The sequence below is a fragment of the Gordionus sp. m RMFG-2023 genome, chromosome 1 (genome assembly GCF_954871325.1).
Source record: "Gordionus sp. m RMFG-2023 chromosome 1, tfGorSpeb1-WG-v2, whole genome shotgun sequence".
In the NCBI taxonomy this organism is placed as follows: Eukaryota; Metazoa; Nematomorpha; class Gordioida; order Chordodea; family Parachordodidae; genus Gordionus; species Gordionus sp. m RMFG-2023.
Genome location: NC_088775.1, coordinates 87,399,907 through 87,417,774, shown reverse-complemented (window position 1 = coordinate 87,417,774; position 17,868 = coordinate 87,399,907). Strand labels below are relative to the sequence as shown.

General features: G+C 28.9%; 1 protein-coding gene, 1 long non-coding RNA gene and 1 other non-coding gene across 3 annotated transcripts in view; 1 reads left to right on the top strand and 2 right to left on the bottom strand.

Annotated features, from left to right (window-relative positions):
- Nucleotides 1–1,002: 1,002 nt before the first annotated feature.
- LOC135922168 (uncharacterized) lies at nucleotides 1,003–1,509 on the bottom strand. Its single transcript, XR_010570764.1, has 2 exons — nucleotides 1,338–1,509; nucleotides 1,003–1,225 (listed from the first exon to the last, which is right to left on the bottom strand). It is a non-coding gene; the product is annotated as an uncharacterized LOC135922168 (long non-coding RNA).
- Nucleotides 1,261–1,328, bottom strand: LOC135923064 (small nucleolar RNA SNORD38). Its single transcript, XR_010571122.1, has one exon. It is a non-coding gene; the product is annotated as a small nucleolar RNA SNORD38 (small nucleolar RNA).
- Nucleotides 1,510–12,523: 11,014 nt separating the features above from the next.
- Nucleotides 12,524–17,868, top strand: part of LOC135931322 (collagen alpha-2(IV) chain-like) — a 37,352-nt gene continuing 32,007 nt past the window's right edge. Inside the window, exons 1-2 of the mRNA XM_065468356.1 lie at nucleotides 12,524–12,653; nucleotides 15,097–15,584. Of these exons, the coding sequence (XP_065324428.1) occupies nucleotides 15,300–15,584 (285 nt within the window). The 5' untranslated portion in view covers nucleotides 12,524–12,653; nucleotides 15,097–15,299. The remainder of the gene's footprint in view (nucleotides 12,654–15,096; nucleotides 15,585–17,868) is intronic.

Sequence of the window (17,868 nt, the reverse complement as noted above, 5' to 3'; positions counted from 1 at the left end):
TTTCCAAACAAGCCACCTTTAATAAAATGTGTAACAAAGATAACATAATTCCAAATCAATATTTCTATAAACAGTCAAATCCCACTTCATGTATCAGACATGCATGGGCCAATTTTTAATTTTCTTCTTAAATATACCGAGGTCTGGCCTAATTTTTTTTAAAAATATCTGGGCCAGGCTGGAAAGATGTTTTAAATTGCCATTATTAGCTATAAAAATAGTATAATTAAAATAATCCAGACAGCCCTGAAATTTAAAAAAAAAAATACAAGCCAGGATGGGCCAAAAATTTTTTAGAAAAATAACCAAGCTTGGTCTATGCAAATGATACCTCTGCAAAAACCAAGCTTGGTCTATGCAAATGATACCTCTGCAGGTCTCTGACATATCCTCTCAGAAAATCTCATGCTGAGATTCCTTAGATAATAAGAAACAAAAATATCCAAACCAATACTCTAACTTTTCAGACTCATGGCTAGTCTAAAATCAAAGGATTTTAATATTTATAAAGTATTTGATTGTCAATTTATCTAAATATATTTATAAAGCCAACTAGATAGAATTTGCTTCAAATATTAAGCAATATGACCTTTAATTATTACTTGATATAGATTTATTAGTTGAAAGAAAGAATTATATAAATGGATAGATTCATGATGGAAGGAAATTTTGTGTTATACTAGGCATGTATTAATATATAAGACATAAAAAAAACATTACAAGGTTGTTAAAACAAAATTGATTACACTTTTAATATAAAAATTTTAATAAATCTCAATATTTTTATTTTAAAGAACACTTATGTAATTTTAAATGTAAAACAATAGAATTGCCTTTGTTGAACAAAATCACTAAAAAGTGCAATAGATTAATGGACTAAAATTCTTTCATATTTTAATTACTAGAAATAAGTTATTTTATCAAATATATTTTAACCTCGCTAATATTAAATCTATCTAATATATTGAACTCAAAATATATTCATGTATAATCAAATTATGATAAAAAATCAATAACAAATTTATTTTTAACATAATAAATTATTGGAAATTGTCTATAATGCTGATATTCATTATTCTAAAAATAGAAATCACAAAATTAATATTAAATAAAATATATATATATAAATCAGAATAATAAATTTTCGTTCATTTTTATCAGTAGCAGAACTGGAATTATCATCATTTTCATATAAGCTAATTTTTACTTCTTGAAAGGTAAGATTCTAAAAAGAAATATATAATAATTAAATAATAAAATATATTTCAGATATAATTTCACATCCATTTAATATCAGTAGCAGAACTGGATAAATTTCATCATAAAATTTAAATTACCTTCAAGTATATCCCACAACGTTATTCCATAAATAAGATCTAAAATAAATTAATTGTTTAAATAAATAAATAATTCAATTAATTCAGACAGCCAAGGGTTTATCAACATATTTTCAGTAAATAAATTTATTATCATCACTAAAAATTAGTATTTACCTTGTCGGAAATTTAAAAATAATGAATGTAGGATGAAAAATATTAATAGGGATATTTTGTATTATTATTTTTGCTTAGCATTCAAATTATACATTGTAAATATTATTATTTTTTGTACAATTATACCTTTATTTTAATATCTGATATAATATATTGTCAAATGATAATGGCGTATAATTATAATTTTCATATATAAAATTAACAACGTCGAAAAATATAAAATAGGAATTTAGGAAAAAGGAAAAGGGATTTAAAAGAGGATATCTACAAAGGAAGTTAATAAATAAAAATAAATAAAATATAGGAAGGAAAAAAGAAAATATAAAAAATATGGAGAAATAAAACTTAGGTAGAGCGAATAATGGTGGTAGCGGGTCTGTCGTAAGAAATGGGATACACAAGGCCGATCGGTATTTTCTCTAATCCATCTCCACAGATTTGCTGTTAAAGGTGGTGAAAATGGAGCAGACTATGGGAATAAATGAGCAAGAGGGATCCAACTGTATTTGGTGTTTTTCCAGATTTCTACAAGGACATCTACATTATGGTTGGAGGGTACATTTGGATCTATGCAGATGAAGTCCCAAACCAGGTTCTGACCTCTTGACCAAGGAAGATATTTCATCAGATCGTTTACGTTTTCCATCCATGCTTAATATACCGGTTGTTGATTTAATTCTGGAATGCCTGCGGATTTGAGTGCACGCAAAATGATGTCATTGTATTTGATGTGACAAACTGCTTTGATTAAAGCCACTAGAGGTAATGTCTATTCTTGCAATCAAGGCTGGTTTCACAATGTTTTATTGTTAAGGTATAAAAATTTCGCAATTGAGCCGTAGGCAATAGCAAAGCTTAGCTCGTCAGTGGAAAGCAGCAAATTAAGGTTATTGGAGGGTATCATTTCCAGAAACTCGTACCGATTCTGTTATATTTGTTTATATTCCATTGTTAAATATTATGTTATTTTGTTTGGTTATCATAGTTTATATTATTCAATTTCATTATCACTTTATTAAATTCATCACAATTCAAATTTTTTTTCTTCCTTTTATATTGTAAAAAAAAATAATCAATAATCCATAAAAAACCTTTCTTTAAGAACTAAATTCAAATAAATGCCGTCTAATTTTGTTACGCAAAAAATTGTATTCTCTTGACGGGACAAGACTGCTTTTTCAAATATATTAAAATGAAAGTAACGAAATACAAAAATTCTATTAGAAACAAATAGCGAAATACCAAAATTCTATATATATATTTTTTTTTACCTTTTTTAAGTATTAATTATAGATCTTTTACCTCTTCACCTTTTAAATATTAATTATAGATCTTTTCTTCCTTTCTTCTTTAATTATTAATTAATGAATCTTTTCTTCTCAAATATTTCTTTATTCATAAATTTCCATAAAAATAATAAGTAATAGTATATACATAAATTTCTCTTTAAAACAAAAATAAACATCTTTTTACTTTGTTGCCACTGTATTTTTCTTTTTCTACAAAAATAAACAAAATATATGGCTAACAACAGGTTCGTAAATATATATAAATTAATCATAATCCTTTAAAATATAATGAATTTTTATCATCTTAATACAACATATTCAAAACTGGTCTATATCCCATATGCATAAACAAAGCAAATCTGAGTCCAAATATATAGTTAAAGTTGTTGAAATATTAGGGGCAGTGTCCGTAGACAGTTCTATCGTCGGGGAGGGGGAGAGATCGACTGGGTTCGATGGTCTGGGAATTTTGGAAAGGGTGGTTAGTACCATCGTTACTACATTATAAGGCGACCGGCAGTCCATTAGTGTATCGTTACATACCGTGACTGGACCTAGTGGATTTAAGTCCTAATTTAAATTGATAAATAAGGAACGGCATACACCGCACCGCTGGATTAAGCGGATTTAAGTCCTAAATTAATTTGATAAAAAAATATAAATAACGGCAGTCGCCGCAGGGCTGGATTAGGGCTGATTTAAGTCCTAAATTAATAAAAAGAAACGGCATACGCCGCACCGCCGTATTAGAGCGGATTTAAAATTATTTAATCGCTGGTCGTCACGGTCGTATTTACTGAAGTAAACAAATTTTTTTTTGTCGGAGTTTTTTTTTTATATAGAAAAATTAAGAATTTATTGTTTAAAAAAATTATCGTCGTCGTAGTTTATATAAAAAAGAATTAATTCCAATTATGTAAAATAAAATTGTTGGTCGTGGCTTATCAAAAAACAAACAAATTAATTTCAATTACATAATTTCCACCTATTATTATACTATAACGATTTTCACAATAAAGTAATTATTTGCCATCCTTAAATCTGGCTTGGTTTATTTTCAAGTGAAGAAAATCGTAACAAGGTTTTATAAATTGTAATTACGTGTAAAAAAAAAAGGTACAGGAACAATTATATACACAAAAAACAAAATGGATAATTAATGACAAAAACAACGTGTTTTCTTAACACAACAGTTGTTTTTGTTGTTACTTAGCAGGGTCTAGACAAAGGTACCTTTTAAGTATTAATATGTAAAGATTCAGCTCTTTTTGAAAAGGAAAAGGAATTTTGGGCAATACCAGACTAATTCACAAAACTATTACTTACAAAAATGTTCCACCTTAATTCAGCGCGGCGACAATTCGTTGCTTATCCAATATAGTTGCAATTTATAATAAATTTATCAATATAAAACAAAGCATGATTAAATAGAAGTCATTTTGAATGTTGGTCCTATTAATTATTTCTTTATATTTATATTTTTTTACAAAAATCTCAATTTTATTTACCTAAATGTGTAATATCAATAAAATATGTAATAATATCAACAAAAAACATACAAACCAATATTAATACCGATTTCTTTGGTGGACCAATTTGCCATGTTGTATAAATCAGAGTTCGAACCGTTATGTATAGCGGTTCGGTTTGTTTCGGTTTTTTTAAATTTTATAAAGATTTTGTTCCATTTCCGTTTTTTTTGAAGGTATCATATAGGCTCGGTTCGGTTTAGAATTTATAACGGTCCTTTTCGGTTCATTCTGGTTTTTATAAATTTGATTTTTTTATAAAAAAATTAATCATAAACCATATATATTACTCTTAGAGAAAAATCTTTTTGATTTATATTTTAATAATTCCTTATTTAATTTAACCATGAAGATAATTTTCTTATCTAAAACTAATAAATTTGCCTAATTTCTAATGAATTGAGCATATAAAGCATAAACAATAAACTTGGTATTTATTGATATGAAGATAATGGCTCACGCATAATTGCCCCCATGGAAAGTTAAAATTTTCAAATTTAGGTTAATAATTTATAAAATTTAATTATTTCAAAACCGTTGTGAACCGATTTATATATTATAAAAGTTCGGATACGGTTCAGAAAAATATAATAGTTCGTTCCGGTTTCGCGGCCCGGGTCGAAATCCTGAATTAAAAATGATATTTATTTTTTATGATTAATAGAATTATTTTAAGAATTTTTAATTGAATCTATAAAATGAGTCAGTCAAGGAAAAAATATTCTTTAAGTCAACAATTATTTTCTAAATTCAATCGTTGGATATGATTGGAAAATTCAACCTCTAGCATGAGACTTCCCTTTTGATAAATTCCTTTACTTTCTTAAAAATAATTTGAATTTTTTTGGATCAACATATCTTCTAACATGCTAAATTGGTCCACCAAAGAAATCAAACTATAAATATTCATTTGATAAATTAATTTTTTTTCTTTTATATCCAACCTACAACATTTCTATTTAATGATCCTTTTGTTTTATACTAACAAATTGCAGCTGTATTAGAGACGAATTGACGCTACCAAATTGCCGCAGCGCTGAATTGGCGTTGCCCCAAATTGACGCCGCCTCGAATTGACGTGACACCAAAAAGCTTGTAAAAGAAAAGAAGTAGAAAATTAAAAATACTAATAACTTACGCCCCCTTCCCCTCCCCCCGTTTTGTGTTATTTGGAATCCAAAAATCCAAAATAAGATGATATCTAAAAATGTAATTGATAAGATTATTTCTCCAGGAGCTAAATGTAATTTTTTTTAAATATTACATAAAAATTAAAGTGTATATTTCAGAAATTAACAATTTTTTTATATTATATAAAAATGAATTTTGTATTTTTTTTAAGAGCCTTATCAATTCCATTTTTGGTATCTTCTGTCGTTAAAAAATTATATATTTTATAATAATAATAAAAAAAAGAATTTCTAAGAAATTTACACAATGTGGTATGATATTATTTAAATAATGATTGATATTTTTATTTTATATTTTTACGATTTTACCAATCTTTAAAATTATTAAAAAAAAGAAGATAATTATTATCGGATTGGATGATACCAAAGTTTCTTCAATGTTATTTTGAGAATCATTTTTAATTTAAATGATATTTATTATTTTATCAGAATCCTGCGAGAGAATTTAAAAAAAAATAGTTAATAATAAATAATTAGCAGTGATTCATTTTCATGATCCCATTTGCAAAAACATAAATAAAACTATTATTCGAAATCTGACTTTCAAAATCAAAAATCATTGGAAACATTTGTTTTAAGAAATTATTATTATTTCGATTTATTCAATTTTGTATTTTTGTATTTATTGTTATGATTTTTGGGAAAATTTTAAATAATATACACGAGGAAAAATAATACTTTTAAGATAAATTATGGAGTAAAAAAAATAAAATAAATACATATTTCAGGTGGCTAAGAAAAAATAAATTTAGTTAGTAGACACAATCGATGGAACCAAATATAATGCCTGAATGTGTAAAAACTATAACCCCTTATAATTCAAACCGATCCCCCCCCCCCCCGGCCAAGACGGATTTTCCGGCTTATCAAGACCGAGTTCGGGTTGTAATTATTGGCCGGTTTTGGATTAAAATAAATACTTTAATGATCAGTGGAAAATTTTGGACCAGGTATAAAATTGAAAATAAAGAATATTTCGGGTTAACTCGGGATTAATAAAATAAAAATCGGACCTGTGGATTAGAATCGCCAAATTTAATCCTGAAGATTCCTCGGGAAATACATGTACCAGTTGCCTTTAAGCAACCCTCAAAACATCTAATTTTCGATTTTTATTTTCAAATGAAAACCTAAATAATTGACATTTTTACATATAAAGTCGTCTTTTTGAATTACCTTAATCATTTAAATTGAAAACATTGTGAACTTTGCAAATAGCATGGCTATGTGACTCCAAAGAACGAAAAGTATTAAATGAAATCGGAAGAGAAAATGACTGCTTCAATGAGGATTTTCCTGGAAATCCGTCAATAAATGATGATATTTAATCGTTCAGGAATATATATTTTTTAAATATTATTATCGATTTCGTGATTCAAGTAGATTAACACACAAAAGTAATACATAAATTATTTTTATTTTTTACATTTTTTTGAAAATAAAAAAATAGGTTAAAATTTAGGAATCGGTAAAATTAAAATGTAATGCAAAAAAAATAATAATAAGATATCGTATAGGAAATAAGTGTATAAACTTCGGAAGTAATAATGTCTTCCAACTTTGAAAATTTCACCAATCACAATCACACATGGATAAAGTCTTAACAATGTAAAAAGAGCGTGATCTCCTGCAATCTAATACCGCAGTCCCAGAGGCTTAACGGGTACACCTTCTGCGATACCCAAGACGCGGATAAGCTCCAGTCATTTTTTTTGCTGAAAAATTAGATGGCCCCTGAGAGCTAGTATACTATGTCCATATGAGAAGTTAAATAATTTAGTATTGTTAAAAGGCCCGATTCTGGTCGATTTTTGAAACCGATTATTATTCAAAATGATATCATGCAAGCCTGAAGAATTTTCTCGCAGATGGCATAAAGGTATGGACATCCAATTGCCAAATCTCGAACAATATTATTTTTTATACTACTTATATAGTTTCTACTGATAAACTCTAATCAACTGGGAGAAAAAAAAATTAACTAGCATGAAACTTATTAAAAATGACTTACATTTTTTTTCTTCTTAAAACCACTTTAATCTTTTAAATTTAAAAAAAAACACGAACTATTTTTTTTTAACCGTGACTAACAATTTAGATAGTAAAATAGCCATGATTTAGATCAATCCATGCTAAGAAAAAATTAGATTCTGAGCAACTTAGTCGTCAAAGGAATGAAAAAGAAATCAGAAAATCAGTATATGATTTGACTAAGTTCATCGCAATTGATTCTTCATCATTAGCCCGCGAATCCTTTTAGAACAGATACGGGTAATGAACTATTCGTATTTGATTAACGAAGAATAGTAAATTATTCAATTCGTTCAAAAGAGGAGAGCAGTTCTCCAAAATTAAAAATTAATATTAAGATAAATATTTCCATCTTTTTTTCGATTAAATAATTAAATATAACAAAAAAAAGTTTTATTCGAGATTGTTAAAAATTCTGAGGTCGTATAAAATCCTCTCATCTTTATTTTTATACGAGATGGTGCACTACTGTAAAATCTTCTAATATAGACAATGCTATGTATTTAGGCTAATGTTAGATAATTGTCAACATATAGCAATTAGTAAACAACGATCAATTTAAAAAAATGTAATAAGACCTATTTATTAATATATAATAAACCCCCCCCCCCCCTCCTCAAGGAAGGAACCACCAAGTTATCTTCAGTAAAAACATGATCCTTATAGGATTCGATTCGAACTCAGAACTTTCGAATTGAGTTACACGAAGACGCTCTTAGAATATAAATAAACGTTTCTCGATCGTATAACATTTTGATTGGTTCAATATCGCTTCATGCGATATTTAACATTAGCCAAGTATTGAAGGACAATGGATACCCCGAGCTGTCCAAAATTTGGCTGTGATATGTTAGGCTAATTTTTTTTTTCCTTTTTAGCCTTCACCTTTTCTGGTGGTAAGCTCCTTCACTATCTATTATATTATTACATGCTATCTATTTATCTAATTTATATTTGTATTTCTGATCGATTTAATTTGTATCGATCACCGGTGTATTATTTTAGAGGCTAAAGTATCTTAATCAATATCGATCAGATATCCCACCTGAGTATTCCTAACACGGAGTTATCAAATCGACAGATGTCCCAATCCTGATCTCGCATATATTTGTATTTCTGATCGATTTCATTTGTATCGATCACCGGTGTATCATTTTTGAGGCCAAAGTATCTTGATCTCCCACCGGTGTATCAAATCAATATCGACCAGATATCCCACCTGAGTATTCCTCACATCGAATATAAAATCGACAGATATCCCAATCCTGATCTCCCACTGGTATCAATCCCGATGGATCTCCCACCGGGGTACCGTTATCAAGTCCATTGTAACTTGGTAGACATTGAGCTTGAACGCCCCCGAGGTCACCATCATCTCATCATCCTAGCGCTGGCCAAGAAATCGTTATCATCTTACCCACGAGTTCAGCTGGCCGTCTTTTTTGGTTTATTGGACAAGTACCCTAGCACCCGGCTGTCCAAGCCTGTCGGTGACCGGGGTGGGATTTCTCAGCTCAGAAATTTATAATATCATATGTCGAAAGCCATCCATCATCGAAGAAAAACCCGAAAACTTTTAGCTCCTTACCAGGATTGAACCTGGGACCTTCGGTTTACAAGCATACAACACACACCAGTGGGCCACCACGGCGATAGATGTTAGGTTAATATTGATTAAATAATAAAAACTATTAATATGGGGGAGGTGGGATAGATTTAACCTAAAATATTGAGTTAAAATTCCCCGCCAAATTTTCTGAAATTGATAGGTATAGGGTATATTCTATTCTATACAACATAATAGCCCACCCAACTCAAGGAGGAGATTTTTTAATTGGATGAAAATATATTCAAATTAAACATGTATTTGAGGTAAGGAAGGAGAGGAGTATAATTAAAGGTTAAAGATGGTTCTAGAGATGGGTTTGGGTTTAAAATATATAAAAAATGGGTTTTAATAAAATTAATTAATTATCTTTATACATGACGACTTCAGCGGTAAGGCCCTCTAGTATTGACAAGCAACAGAGCTAACTTTTCAAATCTGACATGTCACGTGAAATAGACTAATAGAAATTTAAATAAATCAGCTACTGTAATGACAATCTCTTGAAGTTGGGCAAATAATCATTATATACATGGCGGAATACAATTCCGTCAAAATCAAACTTTATAAATTTCAAACACCGAAAATATGCACTTCTTCACACAATTATTATTGTGCAACAAGCTTAAAACATGGATTGATTTCTTTTTTACAATAATAAAACGTTTTCAAAAAGAAAATCCCCCAAATCGAACCTATTATGAAATTTTATCTAGAAGATTTTTAACAACTATTTAAAAAGAACAACCCTGCATTATTATGATATTTAATATCATATTTTGTTAATTAATTCGCCGAGAATTCGCGCTAGCTGCGAATGCAGGGTTATGTAGAAATTGATGCGTTGCCACTTTCGCAAATTGACTGGGTTTCCAACTCAAAAGAATTTGTCGTTACAACATCTGATTTATTCAAGTTTTTATTGGTAGATCTATAATATGACGTGTCAGATTTGAAAGGTTATTTATATATATATACAAAGATGCACTTTTCAAACCTATAATTAGCCCTAACCCATATTTCACTACCCCTACCTTCAGTCCTACCCATACTCGTTCAAATTTTAATATAATTTTAACCAATCATAAATCCTTCAGTTGAGCTCTTATCTCACAGATCATGCTTTCTTTATCTAAACTCATATTGATAATTGTTTATCTCAAAACGTCAGATGGACTTCAGACAAAAACACACTATGATGGAATTTAAAAATGAAGACTACCAAATCTCGATAAACACTGTATTCATAAATATATATTTTTTCCGCTAGATTATCCATAAACAGGAGTATTTTTTGTATAAAAAAATGAGTATATCCTTTATTTGGCATCATTCCGGGTAGGCCTCGATGACATATAATAATGCCTGGACTGACAATGCATTCATTAAAAAAAGTGCACATCAATGAAAACAGCTGGGGAGGCCATTTTGATTACCCATATCATTATTAAAAATTTTAAAATGAGTGGCCAATTTATTCCTATGTCTGTCGCAAACCTTATTAAAGAATCGCCTGATCATCGAGATAACAAGGAAGCAGGTTATCAATATAATAGTAGTTTTTAACATGAGAATAAATGGCGGGCCCTGCTGATTTGCATTCAACGACGCTTTCAAATGCACTAATTATGTATGCATAAGTCTAGGTATTATTATGTCATTGGTAGGCCTATTCAAAAACGATAACGAAAAAAGGAGTAAAAAAAATCGAGTTGTTAAATGGTTAACCAAATATTTCAGCCAAAAAAATAAATTAAGCAAGCTTAGGACTTGGCTCATAGGTGGTAGAAAGGTTTGGACATGGTATTGACAAAATTTCGAGGTTTGCATATTATTTTAGCAAAGATTTTTAATTTAAAATAGGCGAAATTGAGCTGAACCGTTTAAAAAAACAACACTTAATAACCAATAATTCATTATTCGTATTTGAATAGGAACTAATTTTTGGAAGACTTGATGATAATTTTTAAATCCAAATATAACGAACTTTAGGTTAAAAATTTTTTTAAAATATTATAAATTAAATCGTTATTTCTTTATTGAAGATTTTTATTGATTATTGTTTTAATTTATTTTATCCAAATTTTTTTTTTTAAATAGTAAAGTAAATAATTAATCCTTCGTGAATTTGTGAAGAATTTAGTTTATTTTTAATATATTTTGTTTTCCGGGGAAGGAGAAAAAAAAGGTAGGGGAGGAAAACAAACAAAAAATTTACATGTTAAAATATATTTAAAAAATAAATAAGGAATAGGAATGGAGTGGATATTATTGGCAACAGCTGTTTTTCACCCCAATTCCTTCTATTTAGTATCATTACCACCATCACGATTATTATTTATAAAAAAAACATTGATTTTCCACCATTATTTTATTTATTTTTTATCGAGATTCGCAAATACACATATGCTGATTTTATCCGATAAATCACTTATCCAAGAAAATGTAAAATTTTTTCCGGAAAAAATAACATGTTTTTTTTCTTCAAAAAAACAAATAAAATAAGGAAATAATATACTAAAGAATCTTGCAATTTATTTTAAGTATTCAAAAAATAACTGTCTAAATAGGATGCCATGTTTAGAGACTAAAATAAAGAATAAATATACAGTTTAAAGACAGGGTCTTCTGATACGATATAGTTATATATATATAGTTAAAATTTTCCTTTATAGTTAACATACTCAATATCCATTTTAATAGTCGTTGAGTGATGGGGGTCAGCGTCAATTATCTTAGAGAGATGTAAGGAGTATAAATGAGTAATGGCTAATGTTGGCTAATTCGGCCCAATCTTCAAGTGCGTACCTTAAAAAATACGTTAACATTAAGGCGTTTTAATGTAATAAGTTTCTTCCAAACGAGCTGCTGTCTTTTTAAGAAAAAATCGAGGTCAAAAATGATTAAAAATATAGTAATTACGCTAAATTTTGAGCGTAGAAGTCTATTTTAGCTGTCAGATTTAGATAAAACCATGAAGTTTTGTCTTTCATAATATGAACATTTTTTTTGGTCGATTCAATATTCAGATATTCTAGACAAGTTACATTATACACCCCCCCCCCCCCTCAACCCCTCCTTTCTTCTATATTTAGATTAGACCTTTTTTTTTAAAGTTATTTATAAAAATGAAAAAGGTGAAAATACGCCAAAAAAAAATCTGTAATAATCCCATTCTCTTTCAAGACAACAACAAACACGGGATTTAATTTTGAGATTTTATAAATGAAATTATTATTATTCCTTAATAAAATACATTTTAATAAAAAAAGAAAAGGAAAAACAAATAGAAAAATAATAGAAAAATAGAATAATGCAGAGGAATGGAAGAGATCCACTAAAAAAAATAAAATAAAATAAAAGTCTGTTAATAAAATTTCATTAATTTTTTTTTATTTATTAGATTAATTTATTTCATTTTCCGAAAGTTGATTCTCGTTAATTAAAAACAAGTCCATTCGAAATATATAATTTAATAAGTATTATTGGTTACATACAACACCATTTTATTGAAGGTAAAATTGATTAAAAATTATTTATTTATTAATATGATTTACACACTAGCGTTGTTAAAACTGCTCATTTTGAGCCAATTTTTTTAAAAACGTCTATAACTCAATATTTTATCGGAAAAAATATCATGCAAGCCTTTAGATTTTGCTCATAGGTGGTTCAAAGGTTTGAACATCTATTAACATAATCTTGGGGCTTAGACAATATTTTTCTGACTTATTACACACACTTATAAATTTTGAGTAACAAATCGGGGAAATGTTCGATCCTTATATTATAAACGGTTAAAGGGAATGGGAGACCCCCCTTTCCTATCATTTTATATTAGAGCCAATGATGTGTATATACACGCGTTTAAAAGCGTAAATACGCGAGTCAGCTGTAGTAGTGTTGTTAAAACGCCTGATTTGGGCCGATTTTTCAAAACGGCCCGATTAAGATTTTAACTAAAATACTATAATGTAAGCATCGAGATGTGGCAAATAGATGTCCAAGCGTTTATGACAGTTGTGAGTAAAATCCTTAGGCTTACATAATGTTATTTTGGTTATAATCTTAATCGGGCCGTTTTGAAAAATCAGCCCAAGTCGGGCTTTTAACAACACTAAGCTGTAGCGCCACTTTGTGGTTTGCATTTAATAACATCAAGATGCAATAATATAATGGTCGATAAGACATTTTAGTTGACGTGCAAACCACAAAATGGCGATACTATGATCTCCAAATCTACTAGCCAAGTATATATATTATATCAGATCAGGATATGGAATCCACGAGAATTCTGAATCTCAATGTTAAATCATTTACAGATGGCCATTTTTAAATTTAAATAATCTGATTACATCGGAAATGCAATTTAGCACGCATAGAGTACCTCCTTCCCTCCCAATTATGAATTTGAAATAATTTTGGTGCAGACCTTAGAACTTACTCGTAATTTATAATCGATTTTTATAAACGCAAAAGTGTATGAAATTGTATAAAATTTTAGTTACTCTTGCTTATGAGCAGAACATATCTCCGTTATCCGGCTTTTCCAAATGTAAAAATTGCCCTCAGTTAAATGATTTAAAATCGAGAGATTTACGAAATCCCCATAGATTTCATATAGTGTCGTTAAAATGGCCCCCGATTTGGATTGATTTGCTAAAAATGGACTGGATTAAAATTTTAGCCAGCATAATATTATCTAAGCCTGGAGATTTTGCTCATGAATGGCAGAAAGGTTTGGACATTTATATGCTAAATCTATGGACCAAAATCGTAATTGGGCCTTTTTAAGAATCGACCTTTATCGGGCTCGTTTAAAACAACACTAATTCCATAATAACCAATCGAAGTAAAAAAAATAACCTAACTTTTTAAATTCACCGATTTAATTTAAGAGGTTGTAGATGCTCTTCAAAATAAAAATAAAATCTTCGAAGAATTTTGATCTTCTCTTTTTAAATTTTTTTTTTTAAAAAAAATCATCTTTTATAAGTAATCTTTCACGATAAAATCATTTGCTAAATCTTCTATTTTGTGAATCATTAAAATTCTTGTTTATATCACTGCCTCAAAAATATTGCATTAGAATTTATAATGATCATTAAATAGCTCTGACTGCTGGAAACATTTCTTCAACAAATTTCTCGCTTGATCTAGCAATACATTTAAAGATTCCATCTCATTTTTTTCTTTCTAGAGTCTTGTTATGGACGCGCCATCTCCTTCGCGAGAAAATTTGTTTTTGAACTTTTCGTCTACGAATTAATGCTCTATTGAGAGAAAGCGTTACTCTTCTATGTTCATTTCCAATTCCTATGCAGGCTCTTTCGCTGAGTTTTATTTGAATTTATTTGCCCGACCTGCCCCCCCTAAATATTTTTCAAGCTGCTCCATAAATTCATTCACATTACAAAGTTTAAAAAAAAATACACCATTTTTATTTTTACAAATTGCCTTTGAGTATGTAAGAGGTCTCCGGAAGGCACTATAAAATGTGACCTTTAGTTCCCGACATTTAGTTTGACAAAAGAAAAGATGAAGAAATATTATAGACGCTCGAGGATAATATACGATTTTGAATCATATAATTAACAGACTCGAATTAAAAATTGAAGTTCGGGCTCGGTCAAGGCCCAAGTTTTGAGTTCGGTCCAATCGAATTTGGATAGGTAGTAGATACGTGAGTAAATCACGCGCGTAATTGATAATTTTTTTAAATCAAAATCAGACCTAAAAAAAGTTCTCTTTTATACTACTATCGATATCCGGTCCGAAGCTCATAAATCCGACCAGTGGACCGAGTCATACAAAAACTGCTCGGGCCAGGCGGTAGAACTTGTACCAAATATATTTTACAAATCGAACCGAACCATGACGGGTTATCTATTAAGAAGATATTTATATTTATGGTTGACATGTTACAAATAAAATTATACCTTTTTAATATATTAACAGATTTAACTGAATTCGAACTAGGCAAATTCCCAAAAACTTCTTATCACTGCCATAATTCTAGCCAATTATATCGTTACATTATCTCGCTATTCATACACAATACAATATATATATAATATAAATATTCTTGAATGTATCAATCATCCACCTCAATGAACATATAATCATAATCCACTCTGAATCGCCCTAATTAGTTAGTTATCATGAGTAACGCTGCATTATTTGTCTCACATAAGAAAAGGAAGATTAAAAATCTGACCTACCCCAATATCAATGCACTAAAACTAGACTCGAATAATGAATCCACCCGCCGCCACGTCAGACCCCTATTTACGGACGATGACGGTGACGATGTAAAATCTTTTTCACGTTTTTGTTCCGACTCGAGTTACAAAATATCGCATATTTTATCTCGAAAATCAATATATTCCTCCCTCATATGCTTATTCATATTCATACTAGTCTCATCTCCTTCCGTCAACTCAAAAGTATATATATATTTTTTAAAAAATGAATTTAAATGAATTTTTAAATTAATATTTGTTTTATTTGAATACAACAGGCCTTGCAATTGTTCAAATATGTATTTTTTTCTTCATTTTATTTGTCAATTAACAATTTGCCCTCCCCTCCCCCCCCCCCGGACTTTTTGGCAACATGATTCAGGTTTTCAAAAAGGTTTTCATGGCGTTTTGACTCCGGTTTCAAAAGGACCCGGCCTGTATTTAGGTTTTATATTAACCGAAAGGGTTAGTGCTTTGTATTTATTATAAAATAATTTTCCCGTTTTCAACGCTTAATTTATTTTCCACGTCACTAATACTTTACTTTATAGATATTTAAAAAAAATTTAGGTGGGATTTTGAAAACTAGTATTACTTTCTTACAATCTTGTAAGGATATTAAAATTGTATTCGAGAACTGCGAATAAAATATTTAATATTGTATATTATGCAAATGTGGATTAAACTATCATTACAATTACAATTAACCTATCGTAAATTAATAAAAATAAATATATTTATAACGCTTAAATTAAACTGACTCCAATATTTTAATATTACTACGCACTGAATTTTATCCTTTTCTATATATATATATCACGCTTCGCCGAACGCCACCTAAATGATGCTCTATTATCTCTAATTATAGACTGCATAGGTAACTATTGCACTGCTGGATTTGATAAGAAAATTATTAATTCAAAGTTCGTGGCGGGGCCTTATAATCGAATTTCATTGAATATGGAAAATAATAATGATTTTCAATTACAATCTTCTTCATTCTTATAGGGGAGCACATAAATATACAAAACCATAATTAAATGGTAATATATTAAAAATAGATATTTTAAATGTTAAAAAAAATTTATATTGCGCAAGCGATGATTATAGTATAATTTAAAAATAAAATCTTTTAAATTAGATGTCGCGAAATTCCCGCAATTATTTTTTTAGTAACATTTTTAATATAATAATAATTTTGAGAGACATTAATTGATTTTTTTTATATTTTTAAAATAATTTTAAATATTTATTCGAAAAACCTGTCTAGTTTGTTAATTTCTTTCTATCCTGTTTTATTTTTATCCAATAATAAATCAACATCATTTCATTCATATAAGTCAGTACAGGGGAGTATTTCAACATCGATTGTAATACAAAAATATTCTCAAATAATAAATAATACAGATGCAACTACATTTGCGGAAATCGTATATATCTATAATGTAGTTCAACATTCACAGAGTTATATCATCACAATGTGGGTCATATCTTTTTCTCATGATATTTAACAACTCCAATGTAAGTGCAAACCTTACTTGTGGCAGAACAAAAATGAGCAAGGCTATCACAAGTGTTTTAGTACCTGAATCCTAGAGGTAAATTCTAGACGATTTGAAAGATGGGCATCCAAATGCAATTCTAACAAATGCATCTAATAAGGGAAATAATAAAACATTTCCCTCGATCCTTCGCCATTTCAACAATAAGTTCCATAAAACTGTTAAAATTTTTTCCTCGGATTGTGAAAAATCCAACGATGTAGCTAGCCACATAATGGTAAATATAGCTACAGGAATATCAATGATTTGCGTGTCAGCTTTCTGCGCTGATAATGCCTCTGTAAATTTTGGCAAAAACCAAAGTTACCGAATTGAGGCAGCATAATAATGAATTAATACCAATTGGTTGTATATGCCATATACTACATAATTCTTGCAAGAAGGCAATAAATGTACTATCTGTGGATGTCGAAATAATTGTGATGAAATGTTTTAACGAATTTAGTCATCAACTAAAAAAGTTAATGAATTAAAAGAGTTTTTAAAATTTTACAAACTCTTAAAAAAAACTTCTTAAATAAAGATTTTAAAAGCTGTCCTAAAATATTGAAAAAATTTTTTGAGTATGAAATGGCAGAAGCATATTTGGGATTCGTTTCACATGTAGGAAATCTACTTCATGCAGTTCAGTTGCAATCAGAATATTCTTTATAAAAAAATTCACAAAATCATGCTACAGCTCTGTTCATCTCTACAGTTAAAAATTGATAATAAATTTTATGGCGCTATTGCTGAAAATATTATATTAAAATGTTCAAATAATACTCTAATTAATATATTTTTAAATGAAGCAGATATTTTTATTAAGACAATTTTAGAATATTTACAATCAAAATTTGATTTTAATAACTCTATTTATAAATGTATAAATATTATGATCTTGGAACAGAAACCATCAATTGATAGTTTTTATCATTTAATAAATA